Raw genomic sequence first — 23,182 nt, 5'->3', positions numbered from 1 at the left:
GTCACGCGTGTTTTATAAAATGGCGTCACCCAATTCTCAGTCACTTATTTCGGAATCTTCGATCGTAACTTTGATCGAGGAAGTCGAAAAAAGCCCTGCCCTTTAATAATCGAGTAATTTGGAATGCACTCTTAGTGTAAAATTTTCCATTTAATAATATCTATCACTAAAGATATGATGCACCCAATACTCTCGGGCTTTCTTTTTAATTTTCCTTCTCTGGTGTATGAGAGCAATAATAACATTTAATGCAATGTTTTATTAATGTTCATCGTGCGGTGCGACCACTCTTTTCAGCAGTTGGTTAGAAACTAGCAAACAGTCGGCAGACTGTTGGGATAGTTTGCGCGCTCATCACCGACTAAACTGTTTAGTTGGCTCGGTGTGCGTACTAGCAGGCCAACCCGACTAAACTATCGGCCGATAAAAAGTCTGTGGTCTGCGGGGGCTCTAAAGGCGATGAATTTGTGAAACAATATAGTAGGGGAGGCGAGAGTGCTAAATCGGGAGTGACTCGAGCGTCAATGAGACCTATTAGATTGCGAAGCTTAGATGATAAGAAGAAAAAAATGTCCTGACATACACACACTTTCATCGGTGGGTGGAGTGGCTATAAACTTTCAAAAATGTAAAAAAAAACAGTTGCATGGACATACTCGAGCGCGTCAGATATTAATAGCATGCACGTCCTACGTCATTTTGAAAACATACGTATATTAATCTGACTGTTTCCATGGTGGGGTGGTAGTAGGTAAGGGTTAAAATGGGAAAAAAAATAATTTTATCGAGCGTGTCAGATTATCAAAAGGGGTGTTAAGTGAACCAAAACGAAGGCTCTGATGCAATAATCTGACGATTTAGACGTGACCTAAACTCGTGGCCATTACTTGAAATTGCAAAAAAAAATCGCCATTTTGAAGTACTCGAGCGCGTCAGATTAAGATATATATGGTTCATTTATGTACCCTTAACGTAATCATCTTATAATCTGACGATTATCTGGAGGAATTCGCTTAATCAGACACTGGAAAGTTTTTTTGCAAACCTTTTAACAAATTGAAGAACTGAAAAAATTGCAAGTAAATAAACCAGTATGTACCTATTCTTTGAAGTACAAAACTTTTATTTATAAGCAAATAAGTATGAAAAACATAAAGGACAATGGACACAAATATACGGAACCTCGTACACTCCACCAATAGCAATGTCATACATATCATTGTATAGGCCTTTTTATCTAGAACAACCTTTAATATGACAGCTTTGTTGACGTTTGCCCGTCCTGAGATATAGATCAAAAAGTGTGTAAAAGTTGAAACTAAATAATCCATTGATATCTCAAGTTTTTAAAGGAATATCTAAGTGCTACTACGAGTATGTCTTCTAAGTACTATCAACTTTTACACACTTTTTGATCTAAAGATCAAAAAGACACTTTTTGAGATATATCTCAGAACGGACAAACATTTCAACAAAGCTGTTATAATAAAGGTTGTTCTCGATAAGAAGGCACATAATACAATGATATATATGACATTGCTATTAGCGGAGTGTATCAATCTGCTCATACATTACATAAATTTCTATAATAATTACATTTAATTATAATGACATTGATAAATATACATGTGTCATAAACAATACAATAGAATCTATAATAACATGGCTTGACGGAAATAATCTACGCGTAAATCTTACAAAAACTAAGAACTAACATAGATAAATCTAAAATCTAAATAATCTGCCCAGCCTTTTTCCCAGCTATTTTCATAGGTACAAAAAAAAATACGTATAAAGACTTAATTTATTAGTTTAATTAAAACCATCCAGTAGAGTTGCGCGTTGCCACTCTTGCAGAACAGATAGAAAGAGATAGCAGTTGCTTTCATTGATGAAGCGACACTACGCGCGTAATTTGTGAACCACGTTATGCAGAGTAGAGCCAATGTTAACCGGATGACTAGGCCACCACGACCTGTATAAAAAAGGCGAAGTATACGAAACGGCATTTCTCGGTATCACGATAGACAAACAATGCAACTGGAAGGCACACGTATTTAACAAAAGTATGCAATAAAATGAATCGTCTTCGTTAAAAACAATATATCTGCATACCATGACCAGTAACTTCCTGAGATTAGCGAGTTCAAACAAAAAACTCTTCAGCTTTATAATATTAGTGTAGATTATTTAAGACCCAAAATGTACTAACACTTATTGCAAATGAATTGAATTGAAAAAAGAGAGAGAGGAATAGAAACTTGGGAGGAGAATACCGGCATCACGTAGCTGCACGCTTTAAACTTTATCGATTAATTTTCCTTACTTCGGCTTACGGGAATCGTCAGATTTTATATTTTTCGTGAACGTTGAATTACTCCCTTCAAAATAAAAAAAAAAATAGCCGCGCTCGAGAAAGTCAAGATGACGTTTTTTTTTTACAAGTTTGTAACCTTCCTACTTCTTATCGTCAATCGCAAATTGTCAGATTAGTGGAATATACACTTTTTAGCATATAACTAACTTACCCTATCTTAATCTGACGCGCTGGAGAATGTCAGATGATAATTTTTTTTTTACTAATCTGATCCTTTATTCTAGACGCGCGGCTGCATATACAGGGCTTATATTTGGTGGAGGTGTTAAATGGGGTAATAGGTACCTCCCTATATACTAATCTGCCGCGCTTGAGTAAATCCCGAAATCCCTTCTAGGCCTCCCCTACTAATATGAAGTAATCTGTAGTTTACAATTATGATGATTTGTACCCGTGATCAGATAACTTCATAAATACGGCACTTTATGGTGGACATTGATAACTATCTCGTCCGTAATGATAGTGGTGTGATGTAAACTTTGTAATACAGTTTACAATGTCAGTGATTTGGTGCAAGTTTTACAGATCAATAAGCTTGATACTGGTGTGTGTGTGCACAGCAGACAAATAATGCACATTGTTTCGGTAACGAAGGTCACTTTGCGTCAGAACAATGTGTCCCACTATTACGTATCCATTACATGATTCAGGTAAATGTGATGACAAAACTAATATTGTTAGCAAGTACGAGCGCGGAGGCAAATATTGAAAACAAATGTTTGTTTTACTGATGCAATAGTTTAACATTTCCTTATAGTGGTAATGAATTTAACTGATTAATTAAATATATATCCTCCATTGTTTATCGAGGAAAATATTAATTGTTTGAAACTAAAGGCCTAAAATCTATTTGTTCCTTTTGTAATATTGCTGAGGACATTTTCCTTGTCAAGTATAAAATACTTTTGAAGTTATATCTAAATGAAATGAAGTTGAGTGATCACAAGTGTAGCGCAAGCGTAGTACACGTAATATCAGAGACACGACACACGACACCGAAATATTCAGAAAGACACGCCGGACCATAAGGCAATCATTACACCCTCACTATATGATACACCATGACTTACGTGTCTATAGCTGTGTGGGTATTATGGACACATGGGGTAGGTATAGAACAGTCCTTTTATAGCTGAATACCATGTATTATTCTTACAATATTTCCTGTTTTAATAACGATGTTACAGTTTAAAGTACCTATTCAATAGGAGGTGTCATTTATGCTAAAGTACCCACATGGTTTTCAGCGAAAACGACATAAATCTTCATTGTTCAATATCGGAAGTCCTCGCAAGTCCTAGCAAAGGCTACATTCAGGCCAAGAACTTGTGTCAATGTGGTCACTTAAATTTTAAACTAACTTTATCATAGGAAGATCTATCATTTTGGCTTATTAAATAAGGATAAAATTAGATTTCTTTCATCAGTTTTTGTAGCGAGTTCGAAGCTCGTAACATGTAACATTTTTGTATAAGTAAATAATTAGTATTGGAATGGACATCTCACAGGGCTGGATTGAGTTCAGTTTATCACTAAACAACAGTTCTTAGAGTAAGTTTGTGCGTTGGTTGGGGTCCGCACGGCGTCGTGAGGGTGTGTGTACAGAGTACAAAACGTCGAGGTCAGTCGGACACTCAGAACGTCAGCACCGGCTCCTCGCGGTGGTCCAGGATGTCTGGAAATTAGTTACAGGGACATTAGTTTCCGTATAGCGCATATACAATGGGTCCACCTGTGGTACCTACTGGTCCACAGTTTGTATGCTCTTAAATAACAACAGGAATATCTGTGGCGAGTTTAGACTATACATAGAATTAGTTAAAGAAGAAAACTTAAGAGGAAACCTGAAAGAGGTACTAGGAATTGAAATGCTGATGAGTATATTCATAAATGCAAAATAGTGAGGAAGGTTTTGGGCATGAGTGTGAATGGACATACAAGGTGTGTTTATGAATGTATGTGGCTGTTACCTTTGGCGATGGTCCACCAGGGCAGCGTGACGTAGGTGAGGTAGGCGTTGAGCGGCGTGGACTGCTGGCGCTTGCCCTCCTTCCACAGGTGGAAGGTCTGCGTGAAGCCGCGCGTCGCCCACAGCGGGTTGTACGCGCCGTCGTCCAGCTCTGTGCCAACACCACCACCCTCAGTGTCCTCAAGTTCACACACACGACTCTATCAGCTAAGCTGTAATTCTTTCCCACGTATCTGTTGCGTGCCACCGACGGCTTCCGACCGATACTTTTTCTATTGACGTGGCCTACGGTCGCATACGACAGACGCGTGGGATAGAATTTCAGCTTTAGAATGTATTTTAACTAACGGTTATAATAAGTGTAAAAGAATGATAAAGTAATGTAAATGGAATGGTGTAATAGAGTAAATGAAGTGATATGACGTATGGGTCGGTGAAGTATGCCAGCAGTGGGGCTCGGCGCGGCGAGTACCGGCGTGGCGGCGCGGCAGGTCGCACCAGTAGTACACGGCCGTGCCGTCCGGCGTGCGGCGCCGCGGCGGCTGCGACGCGTCCGCCGACGCCGAGCGCTGCGCCGCCACGCGCCGCGACACCGCGCCCAGGCACGCCGGCGACGACACGTCCGCGCGCCGCCCTGCCGGACGCAACGCTGTACTCCCGCCGCCCACCACATGCACTACCCCGGGCCGCACCGCCCACGTAGGCGAGATCAAAGCACACTAAGTCTGATTCATGCACACCACGTTTCAATTAGGGAACGAATAACTTTAATGTGAACTCAATAAAGATAAAGTGAACAAATCATTGACCGAGAACTTTCGGCGCTGCTCAATGTCACAGTCATTTATACAATCAGTCCCATTAAGACCCTCATATTGATACTGACGGAACACCAACTGAACATCGCATACTGAACAAGCAAGTGAGCGCTCACATACCTACATCATACAAATAGGACATTTATAAGAAAATGTATTTACACAACTGCAATAAAATAATTAAGATTCTAATTGGATTTGATTAAGTTCTTACGACATAGGTATTATGGCGTTCACTAGATGGCGTTAGCGAGGCAATATGAAGGATCTTTGCTTTGAGCATTGCATTAAGCCCTGCCGCGGAGGGTGCTCGCTACATATGATGGTACTCACCGTCGCGCAGGTCACCCGCCTCCACTTCAGCGATGCCGTTGACGAGTGAGTCCAGCCCCTCATTCTCGGAGCGGCTCTTGTCGCGCGAGTCCCGCGTGCGCCACCCGCCGCGGACGAAGTTGTTGATGTTCGCGCTCGGGTCACTCAGCCGGCGCTGGAACACCATGCCGGGGGTTACTTGACCAGCACCAAAACATTCTTACTGTAATGGCAGTCCGTGCTCAGTGCCTAAATGAAAGGTTAGTGATGCGTTCTGACCTGGTGCCTGTACATGAACATCTCCTCGGGGTCGTCGTCCCAGTCGCTGTCCCACATGTCGGTGGCGGGCAGGCCGGGCTCGGAGGAGGGCGTGTCGAGGCCGGTGGCGTGGGGCCGCGACACCGCCATCTCGGCGTGGCCCTTGCCGCTGGGCCCCTTCATGCGCACGAACTCGCAGCGCGCCGCCGTCTTGCCGCCCAGCAGCCCGAACGACATGCGCTGCGCCACCTTCGTCGACAGCGACGTTTGCTGGAAACAACACACAACCATGTGTAGCATAGATAACGAACAGCAAAATTCCTACAATTGCTTAAAGTACATCGATCAACTCTCAGTTTTCACGTAACTCAAACATTCACTTTTCATAGAGAAAAAGGAAAGCATACAATAGCTGAAAGCAAGCAGCGATATTGTGTCGTAACAATGGGCTTTGTGGCGGGAAGTGCAGCAGGCGTGCGCTGGGAACGAGTTTATCTGTATGCGTGTAGCTCGCGTACGCGCGCACTCCGCCTCACGCCGCACTCTCGCCGCACAAACATGCTAAACACGACATTGTTTTTATAATTACGTCAAAAATAATACAAGGAGAAAATATATAATATCCTGCTACTACAGCCTTCACTTAGGCATATAGGCATGTTTCTGCTCTATTGTTTTTAATAATTAGAAGTAAAGTTCCCAGAATAGGGAAATAATAATTAAAATCCTAATATGTAAAAGACAATTAATACCTATTTAATACTAATCGTACGTTTGTAAATTTCGTCGTGATATTGAGATGAATGAAGCAACAAATTCCTGAGATAATGGAACGAGTTGTCATGTACTGCCACAAACCGGTCCAATAGCCACCGCATCACATCAGTGGGCGGAGGCCGCTCTAACACTATACGGCTTTTAATAGTAACCAATCTACATTTAACACGCGTTGCGCAATATTTTACTATAAATTACAAATTAATATCCCCATGTTGGTAAGCAATGGTATATTTAATAGGTATATCCCAAGTATCCCTAATACGCCTTTGAACTTATCAGTGTCCTGTGACACCAACAGAGAAGTTTACAGATATCTTCAGAAGCTTGTACTCATTCATTCCAAACCAAAATTATGTCATCTACATTTACCTACTAATAAACACAATTAGAGTGACTGTCTCTAACAGCTGATGTAACAAGGAGTACCTAATCTTTCATCCGGGTGCGGGAAATAATTCCCTTTAGACGCAGGCGAAACCGCGTAAACAACTAGTTACCTACGTCATAAATCTTTCGAAAACATGAGAATCTGCATTTGGAATACGAGAAATAAAGCTTCCAAATGAAAAGCTCGTTTGGGAATCGCGATGAGTTGCAAAAAGAAGTAGGTCAACAAGAGCGGCGGGCGTGAACGGCCAGACTGTGCCCTTTAGTGCTCCGTCTGTAGTGACGCGCACGTGAGTCATAGTGCCCTACAGCCGAACCACCGGCCCTCAGCCAAGCACGTCGGCTGTCGACCCCGCGCACACCTATTGTTCCCACTCGCACTCACCACATGATTCATGACGATAACATATGTACTTACATAAACACAACTATAAAAGAAAGTTATTCAAATCAATACGTAGCTTCGCCTGTCTTTGATATACTTAGCCGACGTGACATTGCACAAACGACGAGCAAGCAATGAATAAGTAAGGAACTAGTTTCCGCCGTCAACAATACAGTTCAGGGTCCCTGATAATGATTGTTCTATTTTTTACGCAAGAGTAGACCTATTAACCGACGGCAAGTTTAGTAACAAAGTCACGAGATAGAGACAAGTAGCGAAAAGTGCTCGAAGTCCACTTAGTAACCACTTGAAGGTAATTATAATGATGTAAAGGCGTCAAGTGTTACTAGTGTCAAGCTGTGATGGAGTGCGGACGGCGGCATGCCGGCAATCGATACAAGCCGAACAGATGGCCTACTTGTGGCAAACTGACAGTGACAGCATTTTCCTGAGACACCCACTTGAGACAATCGACGGCAGCATCCCACACTAGGTGTCGAGGACGATGTCGCGCCGCGGGCGCTCGCACACTGGCACATTGAAGTGGCCGGGTGGCTGAATGAGAAGCTCTAACTAGATGGCGAATATGTGAAGTATACAAACACATTTCTAAAAACTTGAAAACTGCTAATCAGTGGAAAACTGTCTGTTACATGCGACATTTTGCTTAACGAGCAATGAGTTTAATACAAAGATATGACAATAACGTTGCAGCAGTATTTGCCGCACATAGTATAGACATGGTTACCCATTCGTGAGAGGGTGATGGTGTCGGGTGGTGAGATGAGATCACGCGTGACGTGTGCGCCCTTACTGATGTCAGCCGGCACCCTCGGCGGCGCCCGCTCCACGGATTAGCGATGAATGCTCCAAAATGTACCGAGCACGCGTCAACTCATAAACAAATACTTAATAGGTACACGCTTACAATCAAATGATCGTAATACCTAATATTATTATTTTACATGAAACATGGTCTTCTAACGTTATGTAATAAAACAATGGCAAAACTAATCGCTAGATGCGAGTAGGTATACAATAAACTGCTTGTAATCTAGCAATAAATACCGTTGTAGTTGATTGCATGGCTTCATGTGAGTACAATAGTATGTGGTAACTAACCTAGTACACAGCAGTGTACTGGCAGTCCCAGGCTGAGGGAGCAGGCGCGGGGGCGGGCGCGGGCGGCGTGACGTCACGACTACAGCCTGCTTGTTTGCTCCACCACAGACACTGATCAATTAGTCTGCCATTAATCAGGCCTTGTTAATACACCGACACACCCCGACTTTACTGGGAGACACTTCCTAATGGCGTTTTGTAATTTATTTCCTTGAAAGTTTTATCAAGATTCGTCGTAATAAACTTTCTTAAAATCATTCTTTGTTCTTAGTGATATTTTAATACAAAATACCGTACCAAAAATAGTCGTATGTAAAACATGACACAAGTCTCGTCAATGGCCAGCAGTGACCGTAGTGGACCGCGCAGTGACGCGCTACACACGCCACGTGAAAGGAGACCTTCCGCTCTTTAATGGCTCTAACGGTCTCTAAGCTATAATGACGTGGATTGCGAAAATTATGTCGCTACCGATAAAATGCCACCAATGTTGAGATTCATCTCAAAAGTAACGTATTCAAAGACTATCCAATAATCAACAGCACGTTCTAGAGAGAAGGTTCGATATGATAATTCTCATCACGCAGATCCCAGAAAATCGTGCAATGATAGAGGGTGCGATATGAGACGTATTCTGTGAGGCGAGTGGAAGGCCGGCGCCGCGTGACGTCGTGCCGGCGCCGCGACTCCCCATAACGCACACCTCGTAAACCCAGCTCCCGTCACAGGAAGGGATCGCTCGCCTTTCACTTTATGACTATTTACTCAGTCATCGCGACAACATAATGTGTGTCTATTCATGTTAAAATCTACTAAATACATTCTGTGTGAAACTGGTAGAGCGACATTCCAACAATCCCGGCAAGACATGTTTTATAAAATAATATCAAGTTTTTACTGTCGTATTTTTTGCGTACATAAATTAAGCCAAGTTAAGTATGTCAAGTTGTCCTTCTTGTACCCACGTCTCCGCCGCGTCGCGTTGGCACGGAGCAGGTATTATGACTTTCGGGCTAGAATTGTTTATTAAGTGGAGTAAAGAGTATCATATAAGTGATCTGAGAAGCGATTGTCACTCGTTTAATGCCATTTTATAACTTTATTCATGGGATTATAACGATAATTCAAATACGAGATAAGTGAAAATGAAGATACTACGTTACCTGAAGAGCATTGCTTAGATAATAATGAAGTAGGTACTTACGTTATTAGAAACTTATTTGAACATGTTACAGCGATATTCTGCACAACTTTATTTCATATCGTACACTCGACATAAAAGCGTATTAATTAAAACAACGAAGTTTACGCAAGACTTCTTAGATCGACTTTCAGATAGGTAATTTTGCGAATCGCAATCAGAAAGTGTTATGTAAAACGAGCCACATATTTTAGAATTCCTGAAAAGATACAATCTGATAATAAGTGAATCTAGAATTTTCTACGAGATACGAGCACAACGTAACAAAGTCACGAGGCTTTCGGACAGTTATCGCAGATCCGGCATCCTAAGGATTTATCGACATAGAGGCCGATGTGATAAAGCATTTTTTATCCGAGCGAACTGTTGCCGTTGTTATCGTTTGAATATTAATGCAATATAATGTCAAAACAACGATATCAGTGAAATCGATCGATGATATTAAAAAGCAAGAAGCTTGTGACGCGATGAATCAATAGCCAATACAATTTGGCGAGATGTCGCGAATCTGCGCCCATACCTACATTATACTGTTCCGTTCGTAAAATATCTCCACATGGGCGCAGGGATACAATGGGAACAAAAGTGGTTGGAAGCTCAACAGGTAACGTTAACTCCAACCGAATCAAGCCGGTAACGATCTGAGATTGTCATGAAACTTGTTGTCCTCATTGTTTCACTTGTTGTCCTCAGTTATATGGTTAACTGGTTCCTATTTCATCTGGTTTCTAACTTATTTAGAGCCTATTGATATTTTGATGGTGGTCGTTATGGTATCGCCAAATACATATTATATCGATGCGAAAATGATGATAAAGCATTAACGTTCTGGTTGTGCGGGCCGCGCGATGTGTTTCGATTCCCACCGCCTGTAACTGTACTGTACTGAAATATTGTACACGAGCCAGAGTAGCGGCAAATTACTTTTATTCTGGAAAGTTCTAGATCATATATCGACAGTCATTTGCGAACTTTTAGATGGTCCGAGGATGTGGAACATTCTCTAACCGATGTACGTAACAATGGTCTGTAGTTTCTCGCAAATTGTGGCGGGAGAACACAAAGCCGCTGGAGAAAACATTAATATTCCATTAGGCAAGAGGGTGTGTATCGGAAAGGACCCGTGGCAAGGCCGCGCCGGCTACAACTACGTTATAATGAACTGCCGCCATTTGTATGGATTCCTCGAGCTAACAACCATGATTACGTTCGTGCTCATGACTTACTATAGAAAGCTTCTAACGACATACCTACCTACTACATCAGTACCTACTTGGATCCTGGAATACACTATTATTCTGTCATCGTATGTTTTATAACAACCAACAAGGTTAACAAGGTTAAATTTAACCGCAAATGACGAGGACGAAAACCGTGAAGCACTTATTGTGTAACCGGCTTATCGCTATTAGTCATCAACTAACTGAAGAATGTTTGTATTAGTTTATTAAGATGAACGGAAAACAGCGAGCTCCATGCGAGCAGCGACGATAACGCTCAGACGCAGCAGATATCCCGACTAGCGTCAAATTATACCTAAGTAACGCGTATCCGGTTCGGCAAATGATACTAGCAAAGGTTAACAAACACGACAAAAAATTAATTATGACATATTATTATGTACATGCATATAGCAGCGTTCATAAATATGGTCAAATATGCATTTTATCCGTCGGTTTATCGCATGGCAAACGTATTTAGAGATACGTTGTCTAATCTGCGTCCAGATACGATATGCTCACGTTGTCTAAGCGGATCTTCGCGTTATCGACCATACATGAATTATTATATTTTTCTATATTATTCAGTAGGTACTTCATTAAGATTTTAATCACTTACATGAGTAGCGCATTTATAAGATAGGTATTTACAGGAAATGACAAGTTGGAGTAGCATTTCAAACGCTCAGCTTGCTAGAATGCTAGCCTACATCGGCTACATCATTCTTTACAGAGATGCGATAAGCCGTACTCCATGCAACAGTAAATTATCAACAGTAAATAGAAACCGCTAATATGCACCCACTAATTACAAGTTATATTGAATGTAGTTAGTATTTTTAAATTGTTGTAATCGTGTCTAAAATACAGGCTATTTTGTAACGCGACATGACCTAGCCTGTATCCATAAGTACTTAATCGCTTTCCTTGGCGGAAGTCTTGATACGTTAAGGCTTAAAAAATGTTAAAGTTTGTTTGTTGACGATGTCGTTGCTAACAGTCGCTCGAGAGCGGAACAATAGAGTTGCTCACGAGCGTCGAGCGCGAGGTCTCGCGGGCCGCGGCTCTGTAGGCACAGCCCCCGGCGGCGGCCATTGTGCTCGCGAGCACTTCGCGACACTCGGAAGCGTTTGTCGACATTTCTTCTTTGCCCATTGTCTGAGGCACTACAACATGCCTTATATCACGACTTGAGCCGTTTGTCAACTCACTTCAGCTGTGAATCTGCGCAATAGTTGGCACTTATGTCCATGGTACCCAAATGAACGCTTTGGCGGATTCTAAATATGCTAATGTTATGTAGCAGGAAGCCGGATACATGTTTTGTTTTGATTTTGGTGAGGTCGTCTAAGCCCAGCGCCCGGCAATTAGCGGTGACGCCATGACACTTGTTGCTCGGGCCTGCGCCCTCCGGCCGCGACATTTACTCTCGACACTTACCCACTGACACGGACCCCTGTGTACCTTCTCTAAAATATACATAACCATGAGCTGTGAGCCCTCAGTGACTCATGCAAAGCACATAAATTATCGCAAATAATCTAAGCTTTTATCACTGACATTGAATTTCATAACATATTATTTCCATATCCTAAATCTTGGATACCTATCGTAGTATAACACAATGATACCTATTTAGGTGCTCGATACACCACATTTTACTGAAAAAATAAGTTGAACTCCACGTTAAAGTAGACTACATTCGTTTACTTTAGACGTGACATCAAAATATAATATCAATAATTTAAATATCAAATGAGTCACCTAAATGTCACAGTTACAGTGAAATGCCGAAAAGAACATCTTTTCATAGTTTGATATTGATTATCTCCCACGCATTGGGCCGAGCTCGTGGCATTATTTACGTAAGTTCACATTAGTTCAGTTCACACATCACGAAGTCACTCATAGCCTGCAACTACTACATACACACGCTAAACAGACGTGATAACCAAACTCATCACAACTCAGTAATGGAGTCGCAAAGGCACCACAGATCTCGAGACAATCTGGTGAGAGAACCACAACAGCTTAATGTGAATGCTTTTACATTAGAAAATAAAACGACAAATAAACAAAACGCAGGAATATTAACGTTTCTGTAAAATGAGGCTTAACAGTGAAAAGAGCAACTGTTATTCAGATAAAAATCTGGCATACTATATCATAAAACTTAATAATTTTATAGAAAGGATGATAAATCCCGATATAAAGTAGATATCATTTTGGAGCACTTACCCTGGAGTCATAGACCCTGGTGAGGATGTCGTAGCGGATGGAGCCGAGGAAGATGACGGCCTGCGCGGCGCAGCCCCGGCCACGCGCCACCAGCTCCACGCACACCATCTCGCCGTCGCGCACCACTATGTCGCAGAACACCTGACACATGCAACACTGCACATTAACACGGACTCTTACTACAATAGAATAAAGGGTTTCCCGTATCAAAACCGATCAAATCGGTGGATGGACATGCTTCTATTTAAGAGACATGACTTTGTGGCGACTTTTTCTGTGTCGTCACCGTCACCGCTACGCTCACAGCGTTGTTCTCTAGTATAATTTGTATTAAAATGGGCAGCCAGTGGTTTAGCAACAACGTTAAAGGTTAAAACTAAAGTCTTCGACTCATACATTACGATGTCATAAGTATAAATTAGATCGTTTAGCTACAAAAACTGGCTCACTAACAACCTTGTATTTGTTTTTAGTAATTTATTCTTGTAAGATCTCCTTACAGGTACCTCAAGCCACGTCGTAATGTACCTAACATTTTGACACAAACACAATGAATCATACTTATTTAAATGCGACTCTGAAAATCTTTCAAGCTGTCAATGATAATAGCTACCCATTACACAATCAACTAAAAGCTAGCTATGTAGTATACGCGTGAAACTTCGTATACAATGAACATTATTGCATTGTCAGTGTTAACGAAGAGAACGTACATAATACAGATAACTTTAAAAGACAAACGCTAATGTTGATATAACACTTGATCTTGTAGAACGTGAGTAGAACGTCATATTCTCAATATGCATCAAATACCGAAGGTCTAATGGACATAATTAGTTATTCAATGTTAACTCACACCGCCATAATTAAGGAAATATGCATACCTTGGTTATAGTGCAACAGTTCGCGACATAACATTGTAACATTGCCAGTGAGTGCCGAGGCCGCGGTTAACCCTAATGAGATATCGTCAGCTAAGTCGTTTAATTTAATTTCAATATGCTAATTCTCTCGAACACTCTGTATCGACCACGCGAATGCTTTTAACGTTACTCATTTAAGCCATAACTAGCCGACATTACGTCATGGACCAAGTTTTCCATATTTGTGAGCGCAATCTGATCCGTATGTCTGTACTCATGAGTCGTTCATATAAATAACCAGGAAAATAAATGTCGGCTTCGAAAACTTACAGGAAATCCCACCACGCATCGGTTACATCGGTTACAATAATTTCATTAATTATTGGATCTCGGCAAAGTAAACAACAAATGATGTCATCGTAATTGATTTCCATAATTAGAGTCACGTAGGTACATATTTGTCAAGTTGAATAGATAACCATGATATCGTTTTATTCGATGTTTCCAAATGATGTTGACCACCGCCCACAATACAGTTAAGCTTTAGATCTGGCCATTATTTCCTGGTTACTGGCAACGACAACACATCGCTTACGATAATACAATTTATGTGACCTAGTTACACTGGACAATTGTTACAATACATATTATGTATCAACAGAATTACTCATGTTCTCACCCAAATACATAGATATAGAAAACTGTAGCTAGCATAATTAAGCAAGTACCTAATACGTACGTTATCTCTCTCAGTCTCTAGTTCTAAGTAATTATCATTGTACACAATGTCAAGGTGTCATATGTGCGATGCTAAGGTTCGCAATTTGCGAATAATGAGTAAACTGTGGCGACCTTGTCGTGACGATCGCGGGTTTACTGAATTACAATAAGAAAAGACAAGAGAGTTGTATTCATGTTTACCGCATGAACAGCGAATTGGTGACGCGTTTACTTTATAACTAAATGAAGGAAATTCCAAAGCTGCACACAACGGACACTGAAGATTAAGACCTAACAATTATCACTTTTACGATCTTTTCTTTAATAATCAAGTATGCCAGGTACCTAATTATCATAAAAAAACTTATCAGATCAAAAAAGTGCTGATGGACTAAGTTGCTGAAAAAAAAAACGAAAACCTTCGTAAACTGACAAACAATACAGGCTATAAAAGTATGAGGACAATACAAGCTTAGTGGGACAAGATGTATGGAACGATTCCGATAACCATTTACGAAATCCATAGAAAAGTGAACCTAGCAACACGCAAACGAGTATCAGTTGACGGAGAAGGGAAGAGATGAAGTCTACTAACATTCTCTGCATTGCATTGTGCACGCACATGATAACTTAAATGGACAGCTGGTACTAAGTTTTTTTGTGGAACAATCGCGATATTTCTATCCATTCGTTGCATAACTTCTGATGTCAAGATTGATTCATTTTTACCTATTATTCCTTTCTTACTTAACCAATCGCTTTCTGTATTATACAGGGTGTTTGGCGCATGGACCGACACAATTTTTTGGGGGATTCGTGAGGCCATGTACTAGTTTTCACTCATAGACCCAATGTCCTATATGTCACTGTATTCGAGATACGATTTTTTTTGTTTGTTTTTAAAAATTACCGGAACTATCACCTTTAAAACGCTATAACTTTTCAGTCTGTTGTCGAATTTACACCAAATCACTTTCATTGCGTTCTCTGATGTATTATTATTCCAAATAAAACATAAATTCATAGCACTAGATGGAAAAAAAATACTTGTTGAGCTTCCAAAGTCTTAAAAATGAAAAAACGTATGAAAAATGTCAAATTCAAAATTAATTATAAAAAAAAGTAAAAGCTTTTATGAACTTCATTTAATAAAAAAAAAATGCCTACTTAATACCCTTTCCAACGATATGCCACATGGGTGTGAAATCATTAATAATGTCGTCACAAACCTAAAGGTACACATTAACCAGTGCCAGGGTAATGAAAACACAAAAATGTTTTAAAATGTTTTAATTAAATTTAAGTTATAAATTATGTTCAAAATGACTGCCTCTGTTGCGAATGCATGCACGGCATCTTTTTCTAATTTCTACAGTCGTCGTCCTCAGTCGCATTTCTGCTTTCATAATTTCAAAGGCGCAATTTATTCTTTCGATTAAAATTTCTCTTGTGGGTACTTCAGTCGCATACACAATTTCTTTTGCACGGCCCCAGACATAAAAATCCAAGGGCGTCAGGTCTGGTGAACGTGCAGGCCAAGGAATTGGGCCGCCTCTTCCGATCCATGAATTTGGAAAACAGTTGTCCAAATGTTCTCGCACGTCTCGCTGGTAATGTGCTGGACAGCCATCATTTTGGAAAATAATTGGTTCTCCATCTAATACTGGTAATACCAATTCAGGTAAATCTTCGAGTAAAAATTCAAATAATTTTCTCCGGTCAGGCGCTCTGGTAAGAAATGTGGACCGATCAGGTGTCTTCCAATAACCCCGCCCAAACGTTTACACTAAACTTAGTTTGAAAGGAACTTTGTCTTTTCTTGCGGGGATTTTGTCTTTTTTGCGCCCAATGGTGAAGGTTGTGGAGATTCACAATTCCCTCGTGATTAAAATTGGATTCATCAGTCCACAAAATTCTTTTAAAAATTTGTATCATCTACGTCCGTATGCATCATAAATCGGCAAAAATCGAGCCGTCTCCTGTGATCATCATCTATGAGACCTAGAACAATCCATTAAAGACTGGTAAAAATTCACTTTTGAATGGCAAAACTAACATAAATTTAAAAGATAAAATTAGAAAAATAAAAGTTACTAGGTATTTATTTGAAAAACGAACCAGTAAAGCTACAAGGATATTTGTAAACGTTTAAAATAAGTGTATGGTTAAAACCATTTTAAAATACAAGTTTTTTGGGTGCAAAATTTCAGCACAATAAGGTCGAAGATAACTGGTTCAAAATTTAGTTTTACGATTTCGCCTGATAAAATAAATAAAGTACTTAACGTACCTTGAACAGAAGTGTAGTGATACGCATGCTTTCCATTTTCCCGAAGAACTGACCAAACTTTCCAAACCGACAAGTGAAGTCTTTCAGCTACAACTCGAATACTTGTCGTTGGATCCTCATCAAAAGCTTGCAAAATGCTTTCATCAATTACAACATTATGTTGCCTCACATTAACGCGAGGCTCTTGGAAATTTATGTTTCCAGTCTCCCTCAGACGTCGATAGGTTGTAGCAAACGTCTCGTGGTGTGGTATACGCCGGTTAGGATAACGCTGCTGGTAAATTCTACGCGCTTCACGAGCGTTACAATTAGCGCTGCCATATGCCAACAACATGTCAGCATACTCTTCGTTGCTGAAGTTAGGCATTGTAACAAGCACGGTGAATACACCAACAGTTTAACAGAAAAGTTCAACAAACAAAACTTAACAAAAACAAACTTTAACAAAAAACAACGAAATAGGAAAACGTGAAATACACGGACACTTCCGATAGCAGAGATAGTCAAATCTCGACTAAACAAGGATCACATAACAAACTCCAACCCAATGATAGACAAAGACAAGAGATATTTTTCATGCGTAAGAAAGAGACAGGCAGTTTACCTGCCAATTACCTGCTTACCATTGTTCTATCAAACGGGTTCGTTGTTAGAGACGTTAGAGTGCGTGTTCGTTCCTGCTCTGATTTTGACGACATTATTAATGATTTCACACCCATGTGGCATATCGTTGGAAAGGGTATTAAGTAGGCAATTTTTTTTTATTAAACGAAGTTCATAAAAGCTTTTACTTTTTTTTATAATTAATTTTGAATTTGACATTTTTCATACGTTTTTTCATTTTTAAGAGTTTGGAAGCTCAACAAGTATTTTTTTTCCATCTAGTGCTATGAATTTATGTTTTATTTGGAATAATAATACATCAGAGAACGCAATGAAAGTGATTTGGTGTAAATTCGACAACAGACTGAAAAGTTATAGCGTTTTAAAGGTGATAGTTCCGGTAATTTTTAAAAACAAACAAAAAAAATCGTATCTCGAATACAGTGACATATAGGACATTGGGTCTATGAGTGAAAACTAGTACATGGCCTCACGAATCCCCCAAAAATTTTTGTCGGTCCATGCGCCAAACACCCTGTATAGTTAGGCATAAAATGTTCACTTCGTATTCCATGACTCACTTGATACCATTACTCATACTTAAGCTAATCACGTTAATTATTTCCAATAAACACGCAATTAGGTGTGGATGCAAAGTCCGCTACAATTCCACACATATCAGCAGCAGAACTATTTCTTTTGCATATCATTGAGTTGCATGTCGGTCGCCAGATAACTGACACAGACACACAAACACGACGGATTCATGATTAACCTACACAGTGCACAAGGACAGGCTGTCGTATTAATGGCGTCAAACCACAAGGCACAGAGGACAATTACAACTTCTTATCGGCTGTTTTTTCCAACGTCGATGACGGCTTCATGTTTTTCAATTGAGAAATATTATCGCTTAGTCAATTGATTGGAAGCAGCAGATTGCAATCACATGGCCGCAATCACAGCGTATTGACCACACAATCACACAACACAACAGTCTAATGAATATGAACCCAGATAACGGTTAAATGCCGACAATATAATCTATTCACAGAGCTAGGATGTGCATCAACTGCGGGGCTATTCATTGGCTTGTCTGTTCATTGTGTGTGAGAGATATATTGTACGTGTTGTGTGCACACACAGTGCTGCAGTTGGCTTCTAACTGCATAATATTAGAGAATAAAGCGCGATACACGGCCGGCTGCGTACGTCCACGCTAAATATAACGACGTTCGCTTATCGCTTCCACAACATAGCACCTCCGAGTCGACCAAGCTATCTTATGCAAACATCTCTATCCATCCTAAGATGTCTGCCAGATCTGTTTGCGATAAAAACACACTTATTCTGTTCTTTTATTTGAAATATAATACTCGTAGATTAAATATTAAATATTTTCGCACAACGAAAAGCAACGTAAAGAAGAATCGAGAAACATTCGAAGTAAAGTGAATGTCAACATGAAATACTTGTTTAGCGTATTATTTTTCTATGTAACAACACAGTTGAATTTTACAATCTTTTAGTATTTAGAGTAGTGATTTAATTGTACCTAGCCTATTTAGCGTCGTATTGTAGGCTAACTAGCTAGGTATCTACGAAGCGAAGTTGTGTGCGCGAGGCGTGAGAACGAAACACAACACCAGTGCACGCGCACCGGGCGCCGGACTCACTGGCCGCCACTCAAGGACTGCGCCTGCGCATGTACAACCTCTCTTGTATCCTATTTATTAATTTCGGACATATTTACTGAATGCCGTTGTTGCTTACGTGAAACTATATCTAATCACGCAGATAACGACCAATTATTTTTTACATTCAAAATTCTTACGAGGAGGTTGATGAGGTAACACAGGCATGCATCTGGTTTGACTAAAAGCAGCGTCGTTGGAAAAAGTTAGCCGATAAAGCCTGAAACACAATTCAGAACAAATTGTACTGAATTTCAATAGTACGACTAACACAAGATTTTACTTGATGAAATTAAAGAATGTTATACTATTGCATCGAGATCTGAGGGCACGGCAGTGCCCCAGCCAAGACTCGAGCAAAGCGGGCACGGCCGTACCATCTTTTCTCGAAGCGTTTCGCGGCTATTTCAGCCCCCTGTATCTTCCATGTGAACAAAGCTAGGAGTTTAGGTTTTCGATGACCAAGAGTAAGTATTAGAACAAGCTCAGTCCCAAAATTACAAGAAATTTGAATAAATAGTTTACGAGTTATGAGCGATCAAAGTTACACCATTTTGTCACTGACTCACTCACTGACCGATCATCAAAAGTCTAAGGTACTTCTAGCAAACTTAGAACCTTCAAATTTGGCACCAAGATAGGTTATTGGCTACATATAAAGGGAAAATTATAAAAACCTTAAAACTTAATAAAAAAATAGGAAACAAATTTATATTTGCGGTTTTTCAAGAACATTGTGTATGAATTTTGACTGCATTGATAACTTTGTTATTTATTTATGTACAAAATGTTACTATTTGTTTTATTGTTACGTAGTGTGGTATATTGTTATTATGTATTAAATATACATACATATGAATAAAAAAGCTAGGTTAAAATAAAATGAATAATGATAAAATCTTTCATATTAATGCAGTGCGATAAATACTGCATGCTCGCTCGATAGATGGCGTTGTCCTGGTCTAAATCGCGCTACGGTTTTTAGTTAAAAAAAAAACAAATAATTTCATGTGATAGCGCCATCTACCTCTGAAATAAATCTCTTTTATTCTAAAAGATATTCGATTAAAAAATTCGACAATTTCGAAATTGTTTAATTTATTTTAAAAAAATGTTGTTTACGTGCTAGTTTAGTTCTACATATTTAGTTTGTTATATATTTCGTTAGTTGCATGTAAGTTAATTTAATTTGTTATATACTTAGAGAAGAAGGAGACCTACAAAAAATAAATTAGATCCCACCAAAAACATTAAATGTAAAAAAAGCCAATCCTCTACGCAATTCCTCCACCGTAAAAAGTTTTGAGATCGCATAGAAGCCAAGTCCTGTTCAACTTTATTTGTAATAATAAATCAATATTTTGTGACTATATCAATAGTTTTGTTCACATTACAATAATATTGTCTTGGCCATGAGCACAAGTTAATAGTCGCTCCCTGAAATAATGTGTAAATACCATTGAATTGATACATTCTATATGGACATGATTTTACGATTGGACTGATTGGAATTTGAGATCACCATGGACCAAACATGCGCCATAGTACATGTGCAGTTCATTGATGTTGGATGATACTGACTGTCGGTCATTTAGTAACAACTGAAAAAACTAAAAGTATTTAATTCTGTGATATTAAACTTGATGATTGACTTTCACCTCTCCAAGATATGCTGTATTATAATAATTGTTATAATTGTTATGATCATATTTCGATAAGGCCGTACATTCTCCTAATGGAACCGCGATTGCGTGTCTCAGTCGGCCGTCTCCTTCGCGTGTTCGCCACTGCAAACCACCTGAAGATGGCAATCGCCTCACTCGTGGTATACCATAATAACACGTTTATGAGATAATCTACCTTATTACTTTTAAATGAAAGTGTATCGCTGATAACGGCTGTGTCGGGAACAATAAATGTAGACGTCCAACGCTAAAAAATATTATGTTTGCTATCGAAAGCGCAGCTAGAAAATACCGACACCAAAATAAAGTGTCTGCGGCTGCATTGCATTTCATTCTGCCGTAATCCGTGCACTATTAATCATACATAACAGTGGTCGAGTCGGAACGTACACTAGGTGCTGTTGTACTTAGACGCAATGAAATAATTACGAACTAAGTGCTTCATTAATATGCTAGACGCGGCACTAATACAGCAGCCGAGCAGACGTGCACAAGGTCTGCGAAATTAACTGTCTCGGGTAACTTTATGAATTTAGAAACCCTTTGTGGTGTACGTAGGCTCATGTTACAGTTTCATTAGACAAACGTGATCGATAGTCGCCGGGCCGGTGGTGCACCGGTTGTGGCCGGATTTAATTACCGGTCGGTCCGCTCGCTCCGTGCAGCGCATCGCCTCGCTAACTGTTGAACACAGATTCTCACGAGATCAATACAATACACGCCGAAATCGCGTCCACATTGCGCTGACTACACTCAATGGTGTCTCCTAAATAACGTTACAGATAGATCATTTGAAACTTCGCATCTCAAATCAACGCCAGTTAGGATAGTACTCATAAAATATTTGGAGAGCTCTCATCATCCCTATGAGCGCGATTCTCTCGGGGATGTCGTCCAAGTTTTGACGGTGACGTCATTGTATGATTCACCGCTTACAGCACACAGTCGCCTGGCGAATGATAAATAAGCATGATCTGCGTACGCATTAGTAACGTGACGCCTCTTCTGTGAACACATGAATCAATGTTGTTGTTTTTGAAAACCATGATTGTGGAGTGGAATCTATCGGTACAATTACTTCATCTGCTTGATGTAGTTCATATGAAGTTGTCGCATTGAAAGACGTTTTTGTCGATTTGATAGATGCATACAAAGTCTTGAGTTATATTGTAAAAACAACAGCCTTTATTCCCGAGAATTACTTCAGTTGCCAAACACGATGTGGATATGTAATTGAGAGCAGCTCTTGACTAGGTGCTTGGGCTAAGAGCCGGTGCTCTCAATATATCCGCACTACATAAATGCAGACAAGTGTTCGGATTAGCGAGCGCTCCAGCCAAACGCCGATAGGAACACAATGCAATTGGGCCACCTGGAGGCTTTCCAAGCAGCCGCGGCAACTGGAGCGCGACCAGATACCCCCGATACCCCCGCCTACACCTTCACTCTCAGCGGAAACTGATATACTGGGTTGGAGGCATATGTACTACCAGTACGGATTATAACATATGTATGTAATTATAACTTTTACCGTATTAAGTATTGTATCCTGGCAGTGATTTAGACCTGCCTTTCAAGTAATAGTGCGCGGTTCGAAGCACGCAAGTTCCAATACCACTTTGCCATGCTTTATATATATTTTCTAAATGTTATATGAAATATTAGTGAAAATTCGTCTCGTTAGTCTCACTAAATCGTTGAGGTAACCTGGACTGAAAAGTTCTGTAGGTGCGGAACCTTGGGTTATTTACCTAGTAATGGCTTGGAGAATGACTTTCAAATAGCTACTTCAAGTCTTTTGACCCTATTTTGAAGTATGTGTACCGAATTGACAACAATACTTAGTAATATTGATATAAGTCACTTTACTGCAGTATAAGAGCGAGCACGATATGCGGTGGGCGAGATAAAGCCCAGACATTTGGATCAGGCTTGAACTGTACACTACAGTGCTGGTGTGGGTACGCGAAGTAGGCCACTGTGGCGCGTCAATTTATATAAGAGAACCTACGATACGTGCTCGCTGACCTATTAACTGTACATAGGCAATTTGATCGCAGCCACTGATCAAATCGTCTGTGTACAATCTCATTAGCGTCGTAGCAAATACCATCCCATCTGGAAAGCTTATTTTTTATAATATCTCTCTGCATACTAATAATATGTGAATAATAAGTGAATATTTGCAGTTTATGTTATTGCTAGTAAACTAGGTCTATAATAATCACGATGACAGTGAGAACCACCCGTACCACAGCAA

At 40.0% G+C, this 23,182-nt stretch overlaps 2 protein-coding genes across 5 annotated transcripts in view; one reads left to right on the top strand and one right to left on the bottom strand.

Moving 5' to 3' along the window:
- LOC110375208 (phosphatidylcholine:ceramide cholinephosphotransferase 2) overlaps nt 1-23,182 on the top strand; it is an 81,280-nt gene that overhangs the window by 49,248 nt on the left and 8,850 nt on the right. The window lies entirely within an intron of this gene.
- Nucleotides 1,097-23,182, bottom strand: part of LOC110375207 (uncharacterized protein KIAA0930 homolog) — a 41,223-nt gene continuing 19,137 nt past the window's right edge. For 3 of the 4 annotated variants that reach the window (XM_021333244.3, XM_021333241.3, XM_021333246.3), the window contains 6 exons: nt 13,068-13,208; nt 5,756-6,004; nt 5,498-5,651; nt 4,819-4,980; nt 4,348-4,497; nt 1,097-4,052 (listed from right to left, as the gene is read on the bottom strand). In XM_021333244.3, coding sequence (XP_021188919.1) covers nt 4,012-4,052; nt 4,348-4,497; nt 4,819-4,980; nt 5,498-5,651; nt 5,756-6,004; nt 13,068-13,208 — 897 coding nt within the window. In that variant the 3' untranslated portion in view covers nt 1,097-4,011. The remainder of the gene's footprint in view (nt 4,053-4,347; nt 4,498-4,818; nt 4,981-5,497; nt 5,652-5,755; nt 6,005-13,067; nt 13,209-23,182) is intronic. The other variant, XM_021333242.3, reaches the window with a different exon arrangement.

The sequence above is a fragment of the Helicoverpa armigera genome, chromosome 10 (assembly GCF_030705265.1).
Source record: "Helicoverpa armigera isolate CAAS_96S chromosome 10, ASM3070526v1, whole genome shotgun sequence".
Classification (NCBI taxonomy): Eukaryota; Metazoa; Arthropoda; class Insecta; order Lepidoptera; family Noctuidae; genus Helicoverpa; species Helicoverpa armigera.
The sequence above is the reverse complement of the archived record's forward strand: the minus strand, read 5'-3'. Positions and strand labels throughout refer to the sequence as shown.